This window comes from Barbatula barbatula, assembly GCF_947034865.1.
Source record: "Barbatula barbatula genome assembly, chromosome: 9".
Classification (NCBI taxonomy): Eukaryota; Metazoa; Chordata; class Actinopteri; order Cypriniformes; family Nemacheilidae; genus Barbatula; species Barbatula barbatula.
The window spans coordinates 23,293,499-23,315,561 of record NC_136772.1 but is presented as its reverse complement, the minus strand read 5'-3'; the positions used below and the strand labels follow the sequence as shown (position 1 = coordinate 23,315,561).

At 39.2% G+C, this 22,063-nt stretch overlaps 2 protein-coding genes across 4 annotated transcripts in view; both read left to right on the top strand.

Annotated features, from left to right (window-relative positions):
* chn1 (chimerin 1) overlaps positions 1 to 8,001 on the top strand; it is a 26,408-nt gene extending 18,407 nt beyond the window's left edge. The window contains exons 7-12 of the mRNA XM_079463996.1: positions 88 to 172; positions 4,458 to 4,631; positions 5,106 to 5,183; positions 5,976 to 6,113; positions 6,256 to 6,361; positions 7,004 to 8,001. Coding sequence (XP_079320122.1) covers positions 88 to 172; positions 4,458 to 4,631; positions 5,106 to 5,183; positions 5,976 to 6,113; positions 6,256 to 6,361; positions 7,004 to 7,175 — 753 coding nt within the window. The 3' untranslated portion in view covers positions 7,176 to 8,001. The remainder of the gene's footprint in view (positions 1 to 87; positions 173 to 4,457; positions 4,632 to 5,105; positions 5,184 to 5,975; positions 6,114 to 6,255; positions 6,362 to 7,003) is intronic.
* Positions 8,002 to 15,349: 7,348 nt separating this feature from the next.
* Positions 15,350 to 22,046, top strand: wipf1a (WAS/WASL interacting protein family, member 1a). 3 transcript variants are annotated; one of them, XM_079463659.1, is made up of 9 exons: positions 15,350 to 15,547; positions 18,066 to 18,154; positions 18,900 to 19,029; positions 19,123 to 19,251; positions 19,686 to 20,330; positions 20,413 to 20,586; positions 20,722 to 20,826; positions 21,063 to 21,138; positions 21,216 to 22,007. In XM_079463659.1, exons 2-8 carry the CDS (start codon positions 18,110 to 18,112, stop codon positions 21,107 to 21,109), a joined length of 1,275 nt encoding a protein of 424 aa, XP_079319785.1. In that variant the 5' UTR covers positions 15,350 to 15,547; positions 18,066 to 18,109; the 3' UTR covers positions 21,110 to 21,138; positions 21,216 to 22,007. The 3 variants fall into 3 exon arrangements, with proteins under 3 accessions (XP_079319785.1, XP_079319783.1, XP_079319784.1); XM_079463657.1 differs by having other exon boundaries at positions 15,415 to 15,547; positions 21,063 to 22,046; XM_079463658.1 differs by lacking the exon at positions 15,350 to 15,547 and having other exon boundaries at positions 17,988 to 18,154; positions 21,063 to 22,046.
* Positions 22,047 to 22,063: the final 17 nt, after the last annotated feature.

Sequence of the window (22,063 nt, the reverse complement as noted above, 5' to 3'; positions counted from 1 at the left end):
AATCTTTATTAGCAGCTTTCAGGGGCTTAGAACGTCTGTAGTTGTGTATTATTGTTCTATATAATTGTCTTTGTGTTGTTTTTTTAGGTGCACACCTTCAGAGGGCCACACTGGTGCGAGTACTGTGCCAACTTCATGTGGGGTCTCATCGCTCAAGGAGTCAAGTGTGCAGGTAAATAAACACTAACACAGAGAAAAAAAGTTTACAGTGTCGTGAGTGGGAATTGTAAAGTTTTTTTCCAAAATCTTGTAGTTTTTTCTTCTTGACACGGCATACTTAATATGAGAGCTGTATGCAGGAACACAATGCTCTGCTAAACAAAAAGTGTCCCTATCATCAGTCTATACATAATATATGTCTACGGGGACGTTCTGTAGGAATTAATGGAAGAACTGGAGAGGCCCATTATATACACTACATTCATATTTGAGGCTATTATAAATATTTTATGTGTACACATTTTCGTGTGTTGAAATGTTTTAACTCGAGCCGGATATTTGCAGGAAGAGATTTCTCCCCGAGTACAGTTTGATACCTCTGGATGTGTGAAGAAATATTGCCTTATTTTGTCATATTCCATTTTCTTTACATTTTTTTATATACCTGTATAAATGTAATTTATATATTTTTTAATATAGCTGTATAAATCGAATTTTTTTGTTTACTTTTTATTTATTTACAGTTAAATTTTAGGCCTAAATATTTATTTGATTTGAATCAACAGGATTTTTGATAGTTTTTTGTTTGAGTTAATTACAATAACCAGCTCACATTTTAATGGAGTGATATAGAGATCTGATATAGGTCAATGTGTATGTGTGAATGCTCATTTGCCTGTGGAATGACAGAAGAAACAGATACAAACTTTTAATCTTTCAAAATACATGAATGGCAATAGATCCACACATGATTTGAATCAATCAATTGCCATCTGATATCAATGACGCCAATTTTCTCCCCTCATTGTTCTTTATTGGTTAATTCAATTTAATATTTTTTTGTGCTCAAATTTCAGTAATGTTGGGTTGACTTTGTCAGCGCACACATGTACATCATTTCTATTTTAAGTGTTTCAAACCCAAGGCTCCATTTCTTATCGCATGAGTTGGTAACTGGGCTTTGTTCAGCAGTGTGTCTGTGTGGAAGGATATTGTGGTGTTGTTCGTGTGTTTTAATCGTTTATTTATAGGATAATGGGCGTCACACATATGTTTCTATAAAGCAGCTTCATGAATAATACATGGAGAAAGCAGCTTGTGTTCAAAATCCCTTCATTCTGAGGACCCCTTTACGCTACTTGTTTCCAACCTCATTTTCTCACTCTCTTCCCATTTATTCTCTCTCTCTCTCTCTCTCTCTCTCTCTCTCTCTCTCTCTCTCTCTCTCTCTCTCGCTCTCTCGCTCTCTCTCGCTCTCTCTCGCTCGCGCTCTCTCTCTCACTCACACACTCTCTCTCTCTCTCTCTCTCTCTCTCTCTCTCTCTCTCTCTCTCTCTCTCTCTCTCTGATGCCATCAGAAAGTAGGGCAGGGAAATCTCATTTGATGTGGAGATTTGCATTCAGCGTTGTGCTCTGACAAGCTTTATGCTCTCTATCGCTTTTTGTCTGTGTGTGTGTGCGCGCAAGATATTTGGGCAGCTGCCAGCGTGCCAGCCCCAGTTCCCGGGCATGTTAAGCCACATTGCCTCATGAGAGGATAACAGCCCCCCCAGCCAAGTCAAGTCCATCATGGCAGTGAATGAAAACAAAGCTGGCATGTCTTTATAATGAGAGGAGCCGCCGAGAGCTCACAACCAGCTCACATTAAGATTCAGAGCTCATAGCAGCACTGGGTCACACAAATTCACCATACTGCCTCAAAACACTCCCACGGTGATATTCTGTGAAGCCATCATATGGAATCATCATAACTAATGCTCTTTCATATTAAAATAGTTTCGTGTTCACAGTTAAACCTAAAGCATATGGCGATCTTTAACACTGACTGTGTATTTAAGTGTTTTTAGTGTGTTGCAATATGATTCCGGAAAAACGCCCTTAACATCACTGTCTCGCATGCTCTCAGGTGGCTTACTGCTTTTATTAAAAGTCGGCATCACGTAAAGTGTCGTTGTCTGTTAAAGAAATGATATTTGATGTGGTTAAACCGAGAGATAAGCTGTAGGTTTGATACGGGTGTCACCTGAGGGCCGGGGGTCACCTCTACTAAACAAGACCCCAGCAGACCTCAGCTGACAGACACAATGCTTTGGAGATGTGCCCTCTATTAGCGTCTGTCTCCTCGGCTTATCAGACGTCTCGCTCTTCTTCAGAAATAATTACAGTTCTGCGTGGCTGAAGTCTCAGGAGAGCAGCGGCGCTCAAGGGGCCGTTTTTAATCACCCAGCATCCAATCTTTATCAGAAGTGTCAGCAGATAAATCTGTATTTGCATTCAATGGTTTAGGTTACACTGTAGGTGCGCAAGACAAAAAGAAAAGAATGCGAATATGCATTTTTTCCAGCTGAGGAAAACCAGACACCTGAATGTGATTATGGGGTCTCTGATGTGACACTTCCTTTTTGGGTGTTGATCTTGCATTACATACTTTTATGATAACATGTTTTCCATTTCTGGGTTTTATATTACAAATGGTCCATCTCTCCAGTTATTGTATTGAATAATATTTAGAACAGTAATATTGTAATATTTTTCTTAACATATTATTTATTTTATAAATAATGCTTAAAACCACATTGATCTCAAAAATATTGGAGAGGCAAGTTTAGTCAAGTGACCGTTCTTCTGGGTTTCTTTAGCTTGCTATCAGAAATAATCGACAGACGCTCTATTGTTTGTGAATGTGCACCGGAAGTTACGTTTGGATCACAAATGTGCGCAGTAACGTTTGTTTATGTTGTAAAGATGAAACCGTCTGTATAAGAGTAAAGTCAAAAGTAATTCAGTCCGATAATATGAATATGAAATTGAATATAAAACAATTAGAGTTATAATAGAAAAGTTGTAATGGTTAAAATCTTAAAGGAAACCTTAAAGAAGAGTAAAATTAAGCCATTGGCCTATTTAATGTGGAGAATGAGGTCTGGTGTAACCCTCAGGACATCCACTCCTCCATCTCTCTTTCCTCTCTCTCTCTCTCCTCTTTACTTACACTAAGCACATCTGTCTTGAGCTCTCTTTGGCCCGACTGGCTCTTATCTCTTTGTTTTTCTTATATATCTCAGTTTTTCAGTCTTTCACTTTGCATTAAAGCAGTCAGCCGGTTTTGAGGTGACATTATATATTAATGAGCTCATTTCCCTACATTAGCATAATCTGTGAGAGCTCTGTGTCTGTCTGGACCGGTTGGGTGGGTTAAAGCTGCTGTGTGGTGTTTTCTTATAGATACATTTGAACTTTTAAGTGTTTTTCTTAATCTGTTTTTGCCATTCTTGTGTTCACAGAAAATGTATATTTCTTCATTTTGTTTTAAGTACGAAAGTAGTCTCAGATGTGCCTCTTATAATTGCTTAAGAGATTAAAATCAAATGCAATCGAGAGGAATGTTGAAACGCATGAAGAGTATGGAGCTATCAAATGAATGTAGATTGTAAAAGTAAAATAATCTGGATTTGGGTTAATTTGATGAGAAATGTTTTAAGATCTTAAATAAAATCGACTTTTGATTGGAGACTTGACTAATCTGAGCGCAGTTTGAGACATGATTGAGATCTCTTGCGAAACTAATGACAGCGACATTTGTGAGAGATCTTTTTGATACTTCTCCCAAAACTTCTGTCATCATTTCCTCAACTTCCAGTTCCAAATCTGTATAAATGTCTTTGTTCTGATGAACACCGAGAGAGATATTTGGAAGAATGCTTGTAACCAGACAGATATTTGGGAGGCGAGATTTGTTTGGTTATAAACATTCTTCCTCTGTGTTCATCAGAACAAAGACATTTTGAAAGGTTGAAGAGATCTCATCTGTGATTTGTCTTCTGGGGCGTCCCGGATGAGTCACGCACGTTCCGTTCTTCCAGATTTACAGCCGTTTAGTTTTGAGGGTTATGAAGCTATTAGGTGCCTGAAATTGCTCATGCATTTTTTACAAGGAGCCATTTGTAGTCCCACCTTGTTCTGTCATCGCCAAGGTGAAGCCATCAGCCAATCAGAGCGTCTGACATCACTGATCAGCGGTCAGCAGAGGTCAACTTTTAAGCTCGGCATGCTGGGAAAATGAGCGTGATCTAATTAAAGCAGAACATTTCAATCTCAGGATCGATAATATCTGCTGTAAAACCGCTGCAGCCGTCGACACACGGGACATTTCTTTAGGGATTTCAGCACATGACTGAACAGTGCTGGATTTATTGCTCGGTTGGCAGTTCATTGTGTCAGGAATAATGAAATAATGACATGAATCAGCTGTGTTGACAGTAATGGGACGCGAAGGTGAACGTTTTGTTTGTTTTCAGATTGTGGATTGAACGTTCATAAGCAGTGCTCGAAGATGGTTCCCAACGACTGTAAACCGGATCTGAAGCACGTGAAGAAGGTGTACAGCTGCGATCTCACAACACTGGTCAAAGCTCATAACTCAAAGCGACCCATGGTGGTGGACATGTGCATACGAGAGATCGAGTCACGAGGTGAGCAAACAGCCCTTCCAATGTGCCATTCAGACATTTGGGCAAATGTCGATATTTTTAAAGGGCTAATTCACATTCTGTGAACATTCTGTCATCATTTGCTCATCCTCAGATTGTTCCAAACCTGTATAAATATTTTTCGGTTTTGTAGAAAACACAGGAAGATACTTAGAAGAATGTCAGATCTCGCCCCTCCTTGACTCCCATAGTATTTTGTTTTGTCTACTATGGGAGTCAATGGGGGGCGAGATCTGACATTTTTCCAAATTGCTTCCTGCGTGTTCAGCGAAACAACAACATTTATACAGTTTTGGAACAATCTGAAGGTGAGCAAATAATGACAGAATTTTAATTTTCGGGCGACGAATCCATTTAAAATGACTACATTTCTCGTTCTCCAAAATGAGGGTATTATACATGTGCTAATAACTAATATTAATAAAGAGCTGCTTGTTGCATGATCTTCTGTGTCAGGTCTGAAGTCAGAGGGTCTGTATCGAGTCTCTGGATTCAGTGAGTTAATTGAAGACGCGAAGTTGACGTTTGACAGAGGTGAGTGGCTTTATATTCGTTCACAAACTATTGCTTTACACGCATATCAGCGTGTGATGGATCCCACACGTACACAAGGATGCTTTTTTAGCTCGCTTGTGGGTTTATGTAATGTGATATAAAGTCTGAGCTGCTTAAACGCTAAAGTTGCACATCTGTGAGTGGATTTACGCCCATCTGTTCACATTCACACACATTACCGTTTCATTACGACACTCGAGTGGCATCAGTATCAGACGTACCGGGAAAGAGAAGATAAGCTAGAGAGAATAACAGATGATGGAGCGGTAATAGAGAGAAAGTAAATGACGGACTGAAAAGTGGCTGTGGGACATGACGATATCGAAAGAAGAGATTGTAAGGGACGGTTCATCCAATTCTTTCATTTATTCACCTTCATGTCATTTCAAACCTGTATGACTTCCTTTTTTCTGCAGAACACAAAATAAGACATTTGTAACCGAACAACATTGAACCCCGTTGACTTCCATTATATGAACACAAATTCGCAGAGACATTTCTCAAAATATCTTCTTTTGTGGTCCACTGAAGGGTTTGAACCACATGAGGGTTATCATACAATAAGACTGATTCAGAACACGCAGTTACGATAGGACGGAAGCAGATTTCGATCAATGCAGAAATACTTGTGTTGTGCTCTAGGGTTCTGTGTCTTAACTGATTCATCCAGTTGACATGATGTACAGTAAAGGCCGGGATCTCTCTGTAGCTCAGCGTTTCTGTGATCTGTGGATTTGTAAGTGTGTGTGTGTTTGAACGGTTTGTGTTCAGACGGGGAGAAAGCCGATATCTCTGTGAACGTGTATGAAGACATCAACATCATCACAGGTGCTCTTAAACTCTACTTCAGGGACTTGCCCATCCCCGTCATCACGTACGACGCCTATCCACGCTTCATCGAGGCTGCAAGTGAGTCACATCTCCGTGTCTGCCTGACAGTTTCTGCTTTAACGTTCGTGTTTCCTCACAAACACACTTTTTCTTAATGATGTATAGACTCTCTCAGTGTGAGTGTTGATCTCGTCGTGACGGACGTGTTTGTGTGTTTCAGAGGTCACAGACCCTGATGAGCGTTTGGAAACTCTTCATGAAGCTCTGAAGCAGCTTCCTCCTGCACACTGCGAAACTCTGCGCTATCTTATGGCACATTTAAAAAGGTAAGAAACATTTCAACACAGTTCTGGAATATTTCAACCATAATGAATTTTTTCAATAAAACTGATTATTTAAAAAATAAAGAATTCACTATTGACTATTAACTATTTCGTTCTTTTAATTCTTTATGGTTTTAGGACATTTACATATTATTTATATTATTCTTCCGATATTTACATGAAAACATGTTCATCATTAAAGTGTCCTGAAGTCATTGAATGAATACGCTTGGGTTTTGTTTGAATTTTAGCGATTCCGATTCTTCTCGATTCCCAGTTTGGATTCCACCGTTGAAGTAAAACACGTATCAAGCTGTATGGTCATTTAGAGTACTTATTGACTGCTTGTATAAATATATAGAGTACATGAGAACCGTTTTATCAAATTATTTCTATTTCAAGTATTCGATTCCTATTCGTTTCGATTTTCGATTCCCAACCCTATGTATGCATGATTTTTCAAGTTAAACATACGTTACATATATTCAAAGCAATTTACAAATGAGGGGACATTCTATATTTTAATTTGTGAGCCAGTAAATCCAGACAGAAGCTCTCACGTGTTTTTAATCCCCACTGTAACATATTTTATGTCCTATAACACACTTACTTTAAATACATATATATATATGTGTGTGTGTGCAGGGTAACGCAGAATGAGAAAGATAACCTGATGAACGCTGAGAATCTGGGGATCGTATTTGGGCCGACCCTGATGCGAGCGCCCGATCTGGACGCCATGACGGCTCTGAACGACATCCGCTATCAAAGGCAGGTGGTGGAGTTACTCATCAAGAATGAAGACATCTTCTTCTAGCCTCTTCTGGCAGCTGCTCTTCTCTTTTACTCCGTCTGGACTTGAACATGAAGGACTCTTGTAATATAGAACTTTTTTTGGACCAGTACTTACTAACTCCCCCTCTTCCTCGTCTGATGGATTATGTTCCTGTATCTTGCATGTCTTCCTCCCCATTTTTGTCGGGGTTTGTTAAAGCTGACGGTGGGCGCGCTGTGCTTCAGCATTACCCTCCGCTGGAGTCTGACGGATCGTGCTTCTGTTGTTCCTGCCGTACTACAAACAGGCGCTTTGTTTCTATTTTGTAAAACGTTGTGATTTTGGAGAAGATGCAGTCATTTTTGGAAACACTTTATCTGAAGAGCCGCAAATAAGGATGATGTCATATTGTGCAGGCGTAATAACCATATTCGTATGACCTGTAGTCATTTTCGACGCTCGTGTAATCTCAGTCCACCTGAGGTTGTGTACTGGTATATGAGGTTTGTTTTGTCATAATCTGGTGTTTATGGCTCAGCGGATAAAGTGTCAGCAGTGATTTCTGATTTGTTTGGTTTTCTTTTCCGGTTATGTTTTTATTTCTCTCGTCAGGTGTATCTGACTCTGCCTTCTCACGCATGAGAGTCAAAAGACTTCTGCTGTAAACACAATATTTACAGTCCGTGTTCATCTTTAAACCTGCCTTTAGGATAATCTTTTGCACTCTTAATGTGACTTCTTGATGTTTTTGGTTCTGTTTTTGTAATTGATTTGAGCATGAAGACATTAATTTATTAAAATGTACTTTTAGAACTGTTTTCTAACTGGCTTCATCAGTACATTAAACACAAAACATTGTTATTTTCAAGCTGCAATCCGCGACTTTTATGGTTAAGAAAACATAAATATAATATATACAGTATGTACATAAGTTCATAGAAATTGTCTTCCTGCCTTACCACCTTCTCTTCTTACCATGATTCACATCAAAATAAACTTGATGATTTATCATCTGAGCCGTCAAGGCCACTGGAAGTAATGTTTTAACCCACTTAAAGATAAGTGAAGTTGCCTTTTATATTAAAGGGGCACACGTAAATTATTTTTGAATAAATGTATGAATCTTTTGAAGATAATTTGGAATTATTTAGTATAAAGTGTGGTGTGGGACTTGATTTAGTCGATATAAATCATAAATACTTAATAACGTGAATTAGAGGAAAATAATATTTTGTAATTTTTGCACATCTCATAATCTAATAACTTTAGTATTGAGTGCATTTGTCCACCTCAACCATTGAACCCTAAAAGAAAAAAAGAAAGGAATTTATCGACCGACATTTATCCTAAACTAACTAGCCCCAAATATGCTTATTATCTAAAAATAAACCAAATCTGTTTTAACGTCTAGACATTGTCTAAATGTATTATGTAGGAATTTTGATTAGTTTGACTAAAGTATTGCTATAAAACTGATTAATTGTTTTATGATTTTAAAGATGAGGTAACACGCATTGCCAAATGCTTACATGTAAATTCATCGTGAGTACTTATTATTTTAAGTAGGTTTTTAACAAACATGTTTAACAGTGTAAAGACGTCAGAATGCATGATATAGCATGTTGCCCTATCGTTAAACCTGGTTTTCACGTCCTACTGCGTAAAGAAATAGTACAAATCTTTCGATATTACACAAAATTAACAGAAAATAAAACCCCCAGAGGTCTACGGTTGACATTTAATGAAGGTAAAGAACATCCTACTGATTCTTATTAGAAAAATAAGAACCTTTTGCTAAGGAATGACTTTAAATAAAGCAAAACTGTATGTTTAATATTTAAGGTGACACTTTAGCTGAGGTCCACCGAGCCCCCGGGTGTGTCTCAATCATCCTGATTTATTTAAGGATGAACATAGACATCAGTGGTCCCGAGGCGGCCCCTCCTCCCACTTTTTGCCTGTTTTAATTGCTGAATGTACATGCAAATACATCAGATGAGATTTGCGTAGTTAATCCTGAATGACTGCAGTGACGGAAATACTTTCAGCCTTTATATCACCACCCGTGCATCATTATGAGTGCAAGCGGTGCTGTAGTGCATTGTGTCTGGGCTGTGTTTCAGATGTTTCACATCACATCTTCTCTAGAGATTGCATTGTTTCTGGACACACGCCTTTCCCTCATTTATGACCCTTCTGTCAGCTGCCCGCTCTTGATTTTCCATGAAATCCCATTAAATGAACGTCCTTTGTTCAGGCTGGTAACCGTGAAATGACCGTCGCCGGTCCTGTCGTAAAAAGACACGATGCTTGACAAACCTCCATCGCCGGTCTGTGTTTTTTTTCTTTTTGTGTAGCTTGATGCTTTATCACGCAGTGCTGGTGCTGTGAGAATAAAAACATCACAATTCCTCTGGAAATGCAACGTATACACACACAAATGCAGTATAGAAATGCCAATAAAGTTTAAAATCAGTAACATGTAGCCAAAATATATATATTGAAGAACCAAACAACACCGACCCCGTTTGGCTTCCATTGTTTGAACACAAAACCACCGAGACAATTCTGAAAATAAGCGGCATTGAAGAATGTTTTCAGCCGTGCAAATACAATAAGAGACTGGACTTTTCCTAAATACATGTAGAAATAGGACTGTCGTGTTGTTTAAAAGTAAATATAAACTTGTTTTCTTTGCAGTATTTGTGGTCTGAAAAAATACAGAACATCTTTACTGTACTTTCTCTAGTTTTCATTTTCTACAAGTATGCAAACATAAAACATATTTTTATTAGAAATTGAGGAGAAATATTGTTAGTAGTTTACAGAATGGAACCAATTTTTTTTACCTAAACATACCTATAAATAGTCAAATCAGAAAAACTGAAAATCATTTTGAAGTAGTCTCGACATTTTCCACCGGATGTAAGCTATTTCTGAATCAGTAATCTAACCTATATCTTAAAATATCAAATTTCCGTCTGTTCATTTTCCGTCTCCAGTGTGAATGGATCACTGTATATTCCCAGCTCAGATCGACAGCCGTGCCTTGAGAGACAAAATACACAAAAAGAGAATCGTTTATTGAGAGAGTTCCTGTATAAATGAGTCATTCATCTCTATTAGAAAGCACTGCATTAAAATGTGATTTCCACCCCACTGATGATGCCACACTGCTGGAATCAATCCACACATCACACAAACCACGGCTGTAGCTTTCCTGTGGTAAGAGCATTGTGGATCCCAGGGGATTGCAGAAACCTGTGTATAAATGTATAGTTTAATGCAATGTAAGTCGCTTTGGATAAAAGCGTCTGCCAAACGCCTAAATGTAAATGTAACAATAAATCCCAATTTCACAGGATATGTATTTGTGTTTGACCTGTGAAATAAGTGACCAATGCGGCCCGATTTTCTCTCGCAAGACATTAATATTGAAATGGTTTTCCAGTGACCTCAAATGCTCTCATCCGTCGACTCTTGCATATATGGATCATTCTCACGAAACGCTCCTGGTTGGGAAAAAAACGAAAGCGACAATTCTTTTGTGAGATTAAACAATGAAATGACTAATTATGATCGTGGCGTATGTGCACCCTTCATGCCAGATAAATAAACAAACAAGTAATGTAACGCACTTCAGTGTCCACTGAGCTGCTGAAGCTGATGTTTGGAAGATCAAACTCTCCCAGCGCGTCCGTAGCAGATGTTCAGCACGTTCCCTGCGTTTCGACAAGTTTTTTAAAGGCCGGTGATCAAGTGTAAAAAGCAGATTAGGTCTGTCTGCACCTGCTGGGATGTACAGGGCTCTTGTGGAAAGCTGCATGTTTGACTCCTGTCCTCAGTCAAGGTCGAATAGCTTTAATATTTGCAGGGTTGGCGATCGGGGGGCTGGATTTCACGCGGGGGCAGGGGGGGTACTGATGTCTCTTAATTCAGAGGTTGCCAAATGTGACAGTCCAGCCCTAAGTAAGATGAATGGACGATGGGAGGACTGCGGTTGGCTCGCTCCAGCAGCAGCTCAGCCGGATGGGGGAGGATTTTACACGGCTCAGAGGTGGGGGTTGATCTTCCAGATTTTGGGTTTGGCAGGTAATTTTACTGTGTAGGGTGGGCCGGTGTTATTGTGGTTTAGGAAAGTGTGGGATCAAGGGCAGTGGGTGTGTGGAGCTGGTAGGAGGCGAGCAGCTGCGAATGGATGTAGAATCAACTATCTGGAAAACCAAATCTAAATCAATGCAGTCAATCACCTTTGTGGAGTAATGGAATAGGACACACAATTTTCCACCATGTGTGCGCCTGCATTTATATTCTGCACGTGTCTTTGCAGATACATGTACCACAAAAAAGCAACGGTAATAGATTGCTTTGTCATTATAGTTCCTTGTTTAATAAAAAAATCTGCTATTGTTTTTTCTTTTAGCTTCAGACATTCACATTCGTTCAATAAAAAACACACACCGTAGAAACACTTTATTTGACAAAATACCTTTTTTATAAATGTGATTTAACTCATGAAATATTTTCATTTAAGTGCTTGTAATTGGGACGAAGTAAACATCCGTATATTTACATACATATTGATTTACGTGAATGTTGATTTACAGGCCTACGTAGTGATTTACGCTATACATTAGTGTGATGTACCATAGGGAATGGTGAATTTGCTCATGCAAAATAATGTCAAATGTAAGGTTTTGAAGGTAAAGGTTTATTACCGGTGAATATCTATATTTTTGTATCACAATGTTGTCCTTTCGTAGTAATAAATATAATATAAATGATTTTAAAACTACAAGTCACTGTATAGTTCACAGTATAATACAGTAACAAGATTTTAGCATGTTGAATAATGTCTCGATCACTACAAACAGTGTCACGAATGTCATTTTAACAATAATGAGAAAAAAACATTTACAGCTGATAACAGAGACAGTTGCTTGTATCAGAGAGATTTAACAGCACTGACCTCAGTTCATAAACTAAAAGAATGATCAACAACAAAACACAAATGTGAACTCGTATAATCTGTCAATTCTAGTGATAATCCAACGTTTGCTTGTCACACAACTCCCCACCACCAGGGGTCACTGTCTTCAGATGTAATCACCGTTAAAGCACAAGACACTTTAGAGAATGAGTATAAAGAATAATCGGACTGTTAAAGTCGCTGAAATGATCAAATACTGGTCTAGATGAACGCTTCCTAAGATTCCTGTTTGTAAACCAATGTTCCTATGGCTTGCTGTCTTTACACCGTTGTAAATGTACAATGTATGTTTAATAATAAAAGCGAATATGGGCCATATTTAGTTGAAATACTGGATATTGGCAGTAATGATCTGTGGCTTCACGTTTGGATTGTTTGTTTGTAATACATGTGATTCTGTATGATGCTCTTTGTATAGCCTAATGGAGGGTCTTATTCACACATACATACGGGTCTATCTGACGGCGGGTTGTGTGTCTGTGGGTTTTGGTAAATCTCTGGTTGACTGGCACCAATTCCAGGGTGGTTGTGGCGTGACATGGCTCCTGGCAGAGCTGTCTGTGTGGGTTTGCATTATCCTCATTTTGGTTCCCTTCTCCTTCATCATTTCTCTTTTTCAGAATGCTGCACATGCACAGTATAAGCAGGTCCCTGTTCATACTGACAGCGTGTTGTATTTAAAGGCAACAGTCAACGCTTCAAACTATAGTAGGCTATGCATTACTTTGTACTGTAATTCAGCGAGTGGCATCTGGTTGCCAGTTGCCATCTCAGATATTTGTATTGTTAAGCTAGTGTAACAATGTAATGGTTTTATGAAATACATTTATGAGATGTTGAATTTGAAGCGCAGTAGGCAAATTGTGACGTTTAGACCGTGAACAGTCAGAAAACAAAACACTGCATACGTGTGCGGTATGAAACGGCTGTCTGTGTATGTTATATTCCTTTTAACTTTTCTTTTGAAACCTTGGAAACTACATGGTGTGTTTCAAAGTAAAGCCATGGTAGTGCTACGGTAAAGCTGATTGTATTCGTGCTGTGTTTAGCTTTAGTTATGATGGACATTTCTGCAAATTCTAGAAAGCATTTGACGACACTGCTGATGTAAACACCATTCACAGCATAATTCCCAAAGTAACATTTGTGTTATTCCATAGTTTTGATGAGTTTATATAAATCTTTTTAAATGTGTTCCTCATCTTTTGAACTGTAGTGTATCTATGAGAGTCACGGTGGTTTGGCTCGGCGGCTGATGGGTTTTAACCGGATGTTTGCTGGTTTAGAGAAGTCAACGCGGATGTGCCATTTAAACACCTGACAGCTGTTCCTCTGAAACACTTTAGAACTCTCAAAACTACTGTATAGCCACATATTTAGCATTGGGGGGGGGGGGGTGCGTGGCTGGACATATCACAAACAAGACTTAGATTTAGCCAGGACGAGTTTAATTATTGTAAATAACATTACATTTTGAGAACAAACAGTGGCACTTACGTATTTGAAGATATAAGAGTAAATAAAAAAAGGATATCGATTTTGAAGTTTAAAGAGTTTAAAGAGACTGGATAGCTGCAGGTCCCTTTCTTAATAAAGGGATAGTTCACATCAAAATGAAAATTCTGTCATCATTTACACCCTTTTGATGTTTCAAACATACACGACTCTCTTTCTTCTGCAGAACACAAAAGAAGACATTTTGAAGAATGTTGATAACGTTCTTCCAAATATCTTCTTTTGCGTTCTGCAGAAAAAACAGAGAGTCATGCAGGTTTGAAAGGTCAAAAGGGCGACCAGGCGAGTAAATGATGACAGAATTTTCATTTTGGAGTGAACTATCCCTTTAAGTGTTCGGATACCCAATCCATTCATGTTACCTGTGTAAATATACACTCACCTTAAGGATTATTAGGAACACCTGTTCAATTTCTCATTAATGCAATTATCTAAACAACCAATCACATGGCAGTTGCTTCAATGCATTTAGGGGTGTGGTCCTGGTCAAGACAATCTCCTGAACTCCAAACTGAATGTCAGAATGGGAAAGAAAGGTGATTTAAGCTATTTTGAGTGTGGCATGGTTGTTGGTGCCAGACGGGCCGGTCTGAGTATTTCACAATCTGCTCTGTTACTGGAATTGTCACGCACAACCATTTCTAGGGTTTACAAAGAATGGTGTGAAAAAGGAGTCACTGTGGGCGAAAATGCCTTGTTGATGCTAGAGGTCAGAGGAGAATGGGCCGACTGATTCAAGCTGATAGAAGAGCAACTTTGACTGAAATATCCACTCGTTACAACCGAGGTATGCAGCAAAGCATTTGTGAAGCCACAACACGCACAACCTTGAGGCGGATGGGCTACAACAGCACAAGACCCCACCGGGTACCACTCATCTCCACCACAAATAGGAAAAAGAGGCTACAATTTGCACGAGCTCACCAAAATTGGACAGTTGAAGACTGGAAAAATGTTGCCTGGTCTGATGAGTCTCGATTTCTGTTGAGACATTCAGATGGTAGAGTCAGAATTTGGAGTAAACACAATGAGAACATGGATCCTTCATGCCTTGTTACCACTGTGCAGGCTGGTGGTGGTGCTGTAAGGTTGTGGGGGATGTTTTCTTGGCACACTTTAGGCCCCTTAGTGCCAATTGGGCATCGTTTAAATGTCACGGCCTACCTGACCATGTCCATTCCTTTATGACCACCATGTACCCATCCTCTGATAGCTACTTCCAGCAGGATAATGCACCATGTCACAAAGATCGAATCATTTCAAATTGGTTTCTTGAACATGATAATGAGTTCACTGTACTAAAATGGCCTCCACAGTCACCAGATCTCAACCCAATAGAGCATATTTGGGATGTGGTGGAACAGGAGCTTAGTGCCCTGGATGTGCATCCCACAAATCTCCATCAACTGCAAGATGCTATCCTATCAATATGGGCCAACATTTCTAAAGAATGCTTTCAGCACCTTGTTGAATCAATGCCACGAAGAAATAAGGCAGTTCTGTAGGCGAAAGGGGGTCAAACACAGTATTAGTGTGCCGTTCCTAATAATCCTTTTGGTATGTGTATTTGCGCTTTAATAGCAGAGGGTTTTAAATACATTTTCTGTACATGACCACAAACCAGAGGCCTGTGTCAGATCTATTTTCTCCAGATGAGTCATTTAGTTCATGTTCTGCTTAAGTTCATAACACCTCCTGACTAACTAATTTCACTCTTTCACATACACCGTGTGCAAGAGGAAACGCGTGTGGTCGCATTCGCTGTTGCGCTGTGCAGCTCATTTGAGTTGCATGACAACCGGTTTGAAGCAGCAGTCACATCTTTGATTGGTCTGCAGCTGGAGACAGGAAGTGCCGCTCATCGCCGTTCAGAACTTTGGCTCCGGTGCCTTGAGATGATCGGACACAGGTATGTGAGTCTCTCTTCTGTCTGTATAAATGATGGAGTGAAGCTGCTGAGGGAATGATGAGAGAGATGTTCTGATGAAGGCCTGTGAACGTCTCTGTCGGATTATAGTTGCTGTTTCTTGTTTTATTGTACTTGCGTGTTTGACAGAGTTTCACCACAGAAGGAAACTCAACTCAATAGAGGAAATGCAACCAAGTCTTTCACACAGCTTCTGAACAAGACATAAATAATATATTTACGATAGTTTGTTTTAGTTTTTATGTTTTAGCATTTTTTCTGGCATTTGATCTAAAAGAAATGCACAATAATAATAACAGCTTTGCTCCGAGAATGAAGTGTGGCTCAATGCATTAGAGCTCGAAGCATTAAAAGCATAAATATATTTTGTCTATGAATTCATATGTTTATATTTTTAAAAGCATGTGATTGAAATGTACAAAGAATCTTAATTTTGTTAATCAATCTGAACTATAGTGCACTTATCACTACGCATTTAGTTCTTCTGATGAGAAATATATTATTATTATTTATTATCTAAATTCTATCAAACAAATATGATGATAATGCAATAAGCCCCGCGAAGCAGTGGGTTACAGTGGATTTTATAACAGCTAAGGTTGTGCCTAAAACCCTGTAGCTGTTATAAAATCCACTGTAACTCACTGCTTTGTGGGGCTTATTGCTTTTATAAAACAGTTAATCCATGTGCGCAGCAAGGTTTTGTAAAATAAAGTAAATAAAATGATATTTAGGCTATGTGATGCGGTCAGCCGTTATAAATCGGGGTATTTTATAATGGCTTATAGAGCCCGGCCAATCAGAATCAAGGTCCAGAACTTACCGTTTTAGAAAATAATTTGAATGATAACTACATTTTTCAGCCTCTGATTTCTGATGGCAGTTTAGAATGAAAGTGACACTGGAAAATGTATTGGATATAAACTTTATATTAACAAATTGATAATTCTTTAATGACTACACCTGTCAGAATGAATTATAAAGCTAAATGTGTACAAGATGTTTTCAACAGCAGTTGTGTATCGCTCAATTCTAGCAAAAAGACGGCTGTCGATGTGTGGTATTGTGACTTATTAAGACGTGCAAGTTGTTTTCTGCCGTTATCTACATTCTTTTTAGGAAGTTATTGGGCTCAGTGTGATCAGCTTAGCAGCAGATAAAATCTCTTGACACTTTACAAAGGTCCTACAGTCTGTGTGAAACCGGTCCTTTTAAAAAAAAAACATGGTATCCCTGTACTTCTATGGTATTTAAAGGCATGGAGAGTCAAGACATCAGCTGAAATCTATCAGTAATTCTAAAGCAATCCTGCCCCTTGTCAAGGAAAATTAACGTCAGATGGTTCAGCCCCAACTAATGGCATATCATTACCAAGGTGTCATCTCATAACGGCTAAAAGCAAAGAGCTCTCTCAAGACCATCACAACCTTATTGTTGCGAAACATACTGATGGCATTGGTTATAGAAGGATTTCTTAACTTCTGAATGATCCAGTGAGCACTGTTGGGGCCATAAACCAACCACGACCTGATGCTCCTCGCAAGATTTCTGACAGAAGAGTAAAAGAATAATCAGAATCTACAGGAAGGATGAAACGAGCGTGGACCTTTCAGCAAGACAAGGATTCCAAACACACAGCCAAGGAAACTCAGAGAAAGAGAATAAAGCTGCTAGAATGGCCCAGCAAATCACCTTGAATCCAATAGAGCATCTATGGAAAGAACTAAAGATCAGAGTCCCACGAAACCTTCAAGATTTGAAGACCGTATGTGTGGAAGAATGGGTCGAATCACACCTGAGTGATCCATGCAACTGGCTTTTGTACTAAGTATTAAATACATTTCAGTAAGCGTGTTCAATACTTTTCCCCTGTGTCATTCCATGTTATTACACAAAAATTGGTGAACTTGTTTGTTTTGTTTTCTTTGTATGTATGGATTATTTGGGATGTTAACGGCATCTGCTGAAAAGTTCATGTCAACAGCACATTGAGAAATATATTTACTGAGAAAAAGGGTGACGTGTTCAATATTTATTTAACGGGAAATAACGTGGTGGTCCCGTTGTACCATGTCCAAAAGACCATGGTAGTACTGTGAAATATATCAAAGCATCTGATACCGGCAGCATCTTAATGTCACTGGAGCGACTGCTACCTGAGGCTTGTGTGTTTTTTCAGTAGCTGTTCAGGAAGTGTGTAAAAGAATGTCAGTATCTGTCTAAAGCAAGAGACACGAGAAACACACCGTGGTGTCGTTTGACTTCCTATAACATCCACAGTCATTTAAACACAGATGCTCGCTGTGATTTACCACAGTTCTTTATTTTACTGGATGAAATAGATCGTACTGGCCCTTGATTGTTAGCAGCATGTAGGAAATGATCAAATGTAAATGAGACATTGCACGGAGGTAAAGTAGGCTACGTGTCTTCTGTAGATGTCTTCAATATAGGTTAGTTATTGTTTGATTAGTTGTTAACGTGTTTGTTGTGCACTCAGTTTTGTAGGTGCAAAATAAACAAAGAAACAACAATAAAGAAAAGATGTCTGGACCTCCTCCTCCACCACCTCCACCAACCTTTGCATCGGTATGAGACACTTAATCATCTCTCTCTCTCACACACACAAGACAAATGACTGGTACTATTATAAACTATCTAATAGATCAACCCTTACCCAACACCTCATATGAACCGTTTTTCCTTTTACACTCTCTCAAGTAAAATAATTTAGTTTATTATTCCGTTTCCATCGTGTGATCTGCTGACTGGTATCCACAATGTCAATGTGATTCAGACTTTTACAATGGGACACCTGTTCAGGTCTTTATATTTCTATATATTTTATAGAACTGCTGGATAGTTGATACTTCTGAATTAAGTCGAAAAATATTATTATCAGAAACAATTTTCTGACAGCTTGGGCACCAGTAAAATAACAGCTTTGTCGTGTAAAATTACACGTTTTTCTTGTAAATTTGCAGTCTTTCTGTAATTTGACGTTTTCAAAAATACGTGAAAAACCTGTTACAAAAATAACAGTAAAATTCAGTGTGGGAATTGTTATCAGTCACAAACCAAACAATATAATACAAGACACTACGGACCCGGTCATGAATCTATTATTACTTGATTTGTACAAAATGTTTCAAGGTTGAATTTTAGTTTAGGTTCACATTCACCATTTATATATTCACTGTTTACAATACGTAATGTGTAAAATAGAAATGTATAATTGTGTTTATCTAATGATAGAGTTAGAAAAATGTACCACGACAGGTGTATTATATATAGTTTTTTCTCATAATACATATGTTCATATGTATGTCCACAGGCAAACATACAGAAGCCGTCTCTGAACCGATCTGCGCAGCAGGGGAGAAATGCTTTACTTTCTGACATCGGGAAAGGAGCTCGGCTGAAGAAAACAGTCACCAATGACCGCAGCGCCCCCTCGCTGGACAGTGCGTTTTCATCTTTTCTTTTCACAAGACCAAATGCAATAGTGGTGATTGTCATAAGTTTATTGATGTTTTATGATATTTTTGTTTGTACAGAGCCCAAAGGGGAAGGAGGTGGAGGCGGAGGTGGAGGGGGAGGAGGGGGTGGAGCTCCAGGTGGATTGGGTGGTCTGTTTCAAGGTGGAATGCCTCGGCTAAAATCACCAGGGAGCAGAGACAGCAATGGTAATCATTCAAATCATATAAACATTCTAGAAATGATTGTACATAAAGAACAGTACACGTGTATAAAAGATAGTTAGATATTTAAACATAATCTGTTTCAGGACTTATCATTAACGTAATAGAAATATACATACAAATATACAATAATTTTGAAGTATTTATACATCACAGTAGCATTAGTTGTATTGAATGTTGATTTTAAAGTCATACCATAACAAGGTATTACAAATTTTAACATCACAGTAATGACCAGGACAAGCTTAATTTTAAGACAATGTTTAAACATACAAAATAACACCAATCCTGAAAAGTGGGCTTTATTCTTATTCTATATCAAAAGTAATATTTGTTCATGTGATTTACCTAAAAGCAAAAATGTAAATTTGTTAAATTAAAATTACAACCTGGCTTGTTGTTTTGCACCGTCCACGCAGTAAGACCCCCGATGCCTCCCACAGGCGGCAGATTCCCATCACCCGGTAACACAGGTGGAAGCAGACCCCCGGTCCCAACCTCTGGACGACCTTCACCTGGAAGAACTGGAGCCCCACCTCTACCTCCTTCTACTCGCCAGCCACAGCACAGCTCTCCTGGCGGCCCCCCACCCCTGCCTGGAGGAGGTCGACCACATTCCTCACAGCCCCCCAGCCAGTCGGGCAGACGTCTCAGCATTCCTCCAGCCCCGAAGGAATCTTCCTTTCCTCCAACACCTATGCCCGCTTGTGCCCGGCCACCATTACCCACAGTCCCCAGCAGGTCCTCAGATGACTTCCCTCCTCCTCCTCCACCCTCAGGCGGTCACAGACCATCTTTCTCTCGTAATGGACCACCGCCACCACCTTCGACAGACAACAAACCACAGAGACCTCCGGGAAATCCACCTCCATGTCTACCTCCAGGACGAGGGGGCCTGCCGCCCATTCCCCCTTCATCCAGAGATGAGCCGAGCTCTAGATCCTCTCCACGAAACAGCCTCCCTCCTCCGCCGCCACCTGGACGCTCCAACCCATTGCCCCCGCCGCCCAATGACACGCGCCCACTGCCTCCTCCAACAGGCCGGAGTCCATCTGTACGATCAGGTGTGTGTGGGGTAATGCAGTAACCTATGAATTCTCATCTGTAACTTTTAAATAGAAGTATTTTTTTGATGTGGCTCTCCAGGTCCTGTTCCACCTCCGCCCGGAGGAAATAGAGGCGTGACTCCTCCTCCGGGGCGACCCGGAGGATCCGGCAGACCCCCTCCACCACCGGACCGTCCCGGAGCATCCGGCTTTCCTCCTGCACCTCCCCCTGACATGCTGAATGGTTTTCAGTGTCCTCCGCCACCTGCCACAGGTAAAACTGCCACTGAAGTCCTTATTCACAAACTCACTTAACATTTTATATTTATATTGAACTTTTTCGAGAATATTTATTTACTGACTCTGTTTGGCTGGACATACGGTAATCTCTTGTTTTCATGTCATACAGATGAATGGGGGAGCAGGTTTTCATTCCATTCCCTGTCTGAATTACCTCCTCCAGAGCCATATTTGACCTTCCCTAAGTCTTACCCCAGCAAGGCCGGAGGCAAAGGTGAGTGTTTCTTATGTAGCATTATAATATTCGTCATTCATCTTTATACACTTGAGTCACATGAATTACCAAAGAAGTATATTTGACGTGATGTTACAAATGTTTGTGCTGTTCATAATATTCACAGCGTTTTGATGATATATTTCCATCTTTTACAGTTTTTACAATCAATTGAATTCTCATCTCAGAAGGATCCACATGATTGTTCATTGATATTTGTTTGTTTGTGTTTTCAGTTCAGAGAGACAGAGGTGCACCCCCGTTACCCCCAATTGCTAGATGAATGTCGCTTGGATTAAAGTGCATCTTGTTGTACATTACTAGAGTCTTGGAAAACATCATTATGTGTTTGGCAGGATGTTTTGGGAGTTCAAGTCTCTACTATACAGAATGTTTTTTTAAGATGCTGTATGGAAACGTATGATCTTTTTTTATAACATACTGTTACTGAAAATTAATAGCATACTGTATGTAATTTAAGGATTCATTCATGTTTGTGGCACAAATTCAGTGATCTCTACTCTAGAAAAAACGAGCAACACAGGAGTAACAGCACAAACTATTTTTAGGTCTAGATCTTTTTTAAACATAATTTACATTTACGCATTTGGCAGAAACTTTGATCAAAAACGACTTACATAGTAGTATACTATTCCTTTTGTATGTGCAATCCCTGGGATCGAACCTGTTACATGTGACAAAATATACATTAGGATTGGTACAATTATAATGATTAATGCACGTTTCTTTTTCAACTGTGATCTGTGGTCATGATACTTGCATTGTATCAGTCACACCTTGTGTTTTATACCTGTGAGCAACCTGTGTAGTTCAATAAACATTCTTTTCATTGTGGGTGAAAACGCCATGTAGGAAAATAAGTTGTAGACAAAGCACAGATCCACAGGCCGTATTATTCACTTTAGCACTATACTGCCCTCTACTTGTGTTTTGGTTCCTTGCCACTGTCGCCTTTGACTTGCTCACTGAGAATCTGTTGATGTTGGTTGGGCTTTTATACTTTAAGCTTTTAATATAATACATTTTATTTAATGTATACATCTTACAGGCCTCTGTATTTTTTCAACATTAAGATGCATATGGTAATGTTTTCATTTTACAATAACCGTGCTATTAATAACTGCAATTACAGATATTGTGTTATGCAATTCTATGCAAACCTTACCATTGAATATTAAAGATTTAAGTTTTGTCAATGTAATGATATCCCAAATTT

Excerpts from the sequence above, each read along its gene's own strand:
- wipf1a (XM_079463657.1), top strand. The coding sequence starts at position 18,110 with ATGTCTGGACCTCCTCCTCCACCACCTCCACCAACCTTTGCATCG. Across the intron at positions 18,155-18,899 it reads CTCCACCAACCTTTGCATCG|GCAAACATACAGAAGCCGTC; the intron begins GTATGAGACACT and ends GTATGTCCACAG. Across the intron at positions 19,030-19,122 it reads CAGCGCCCCCTCGCTGGACA|AGCCCAAAGGGGAAGGAGGT; the intron begins GTGCGTTTTCAT and ends TTGTTTGTACAG.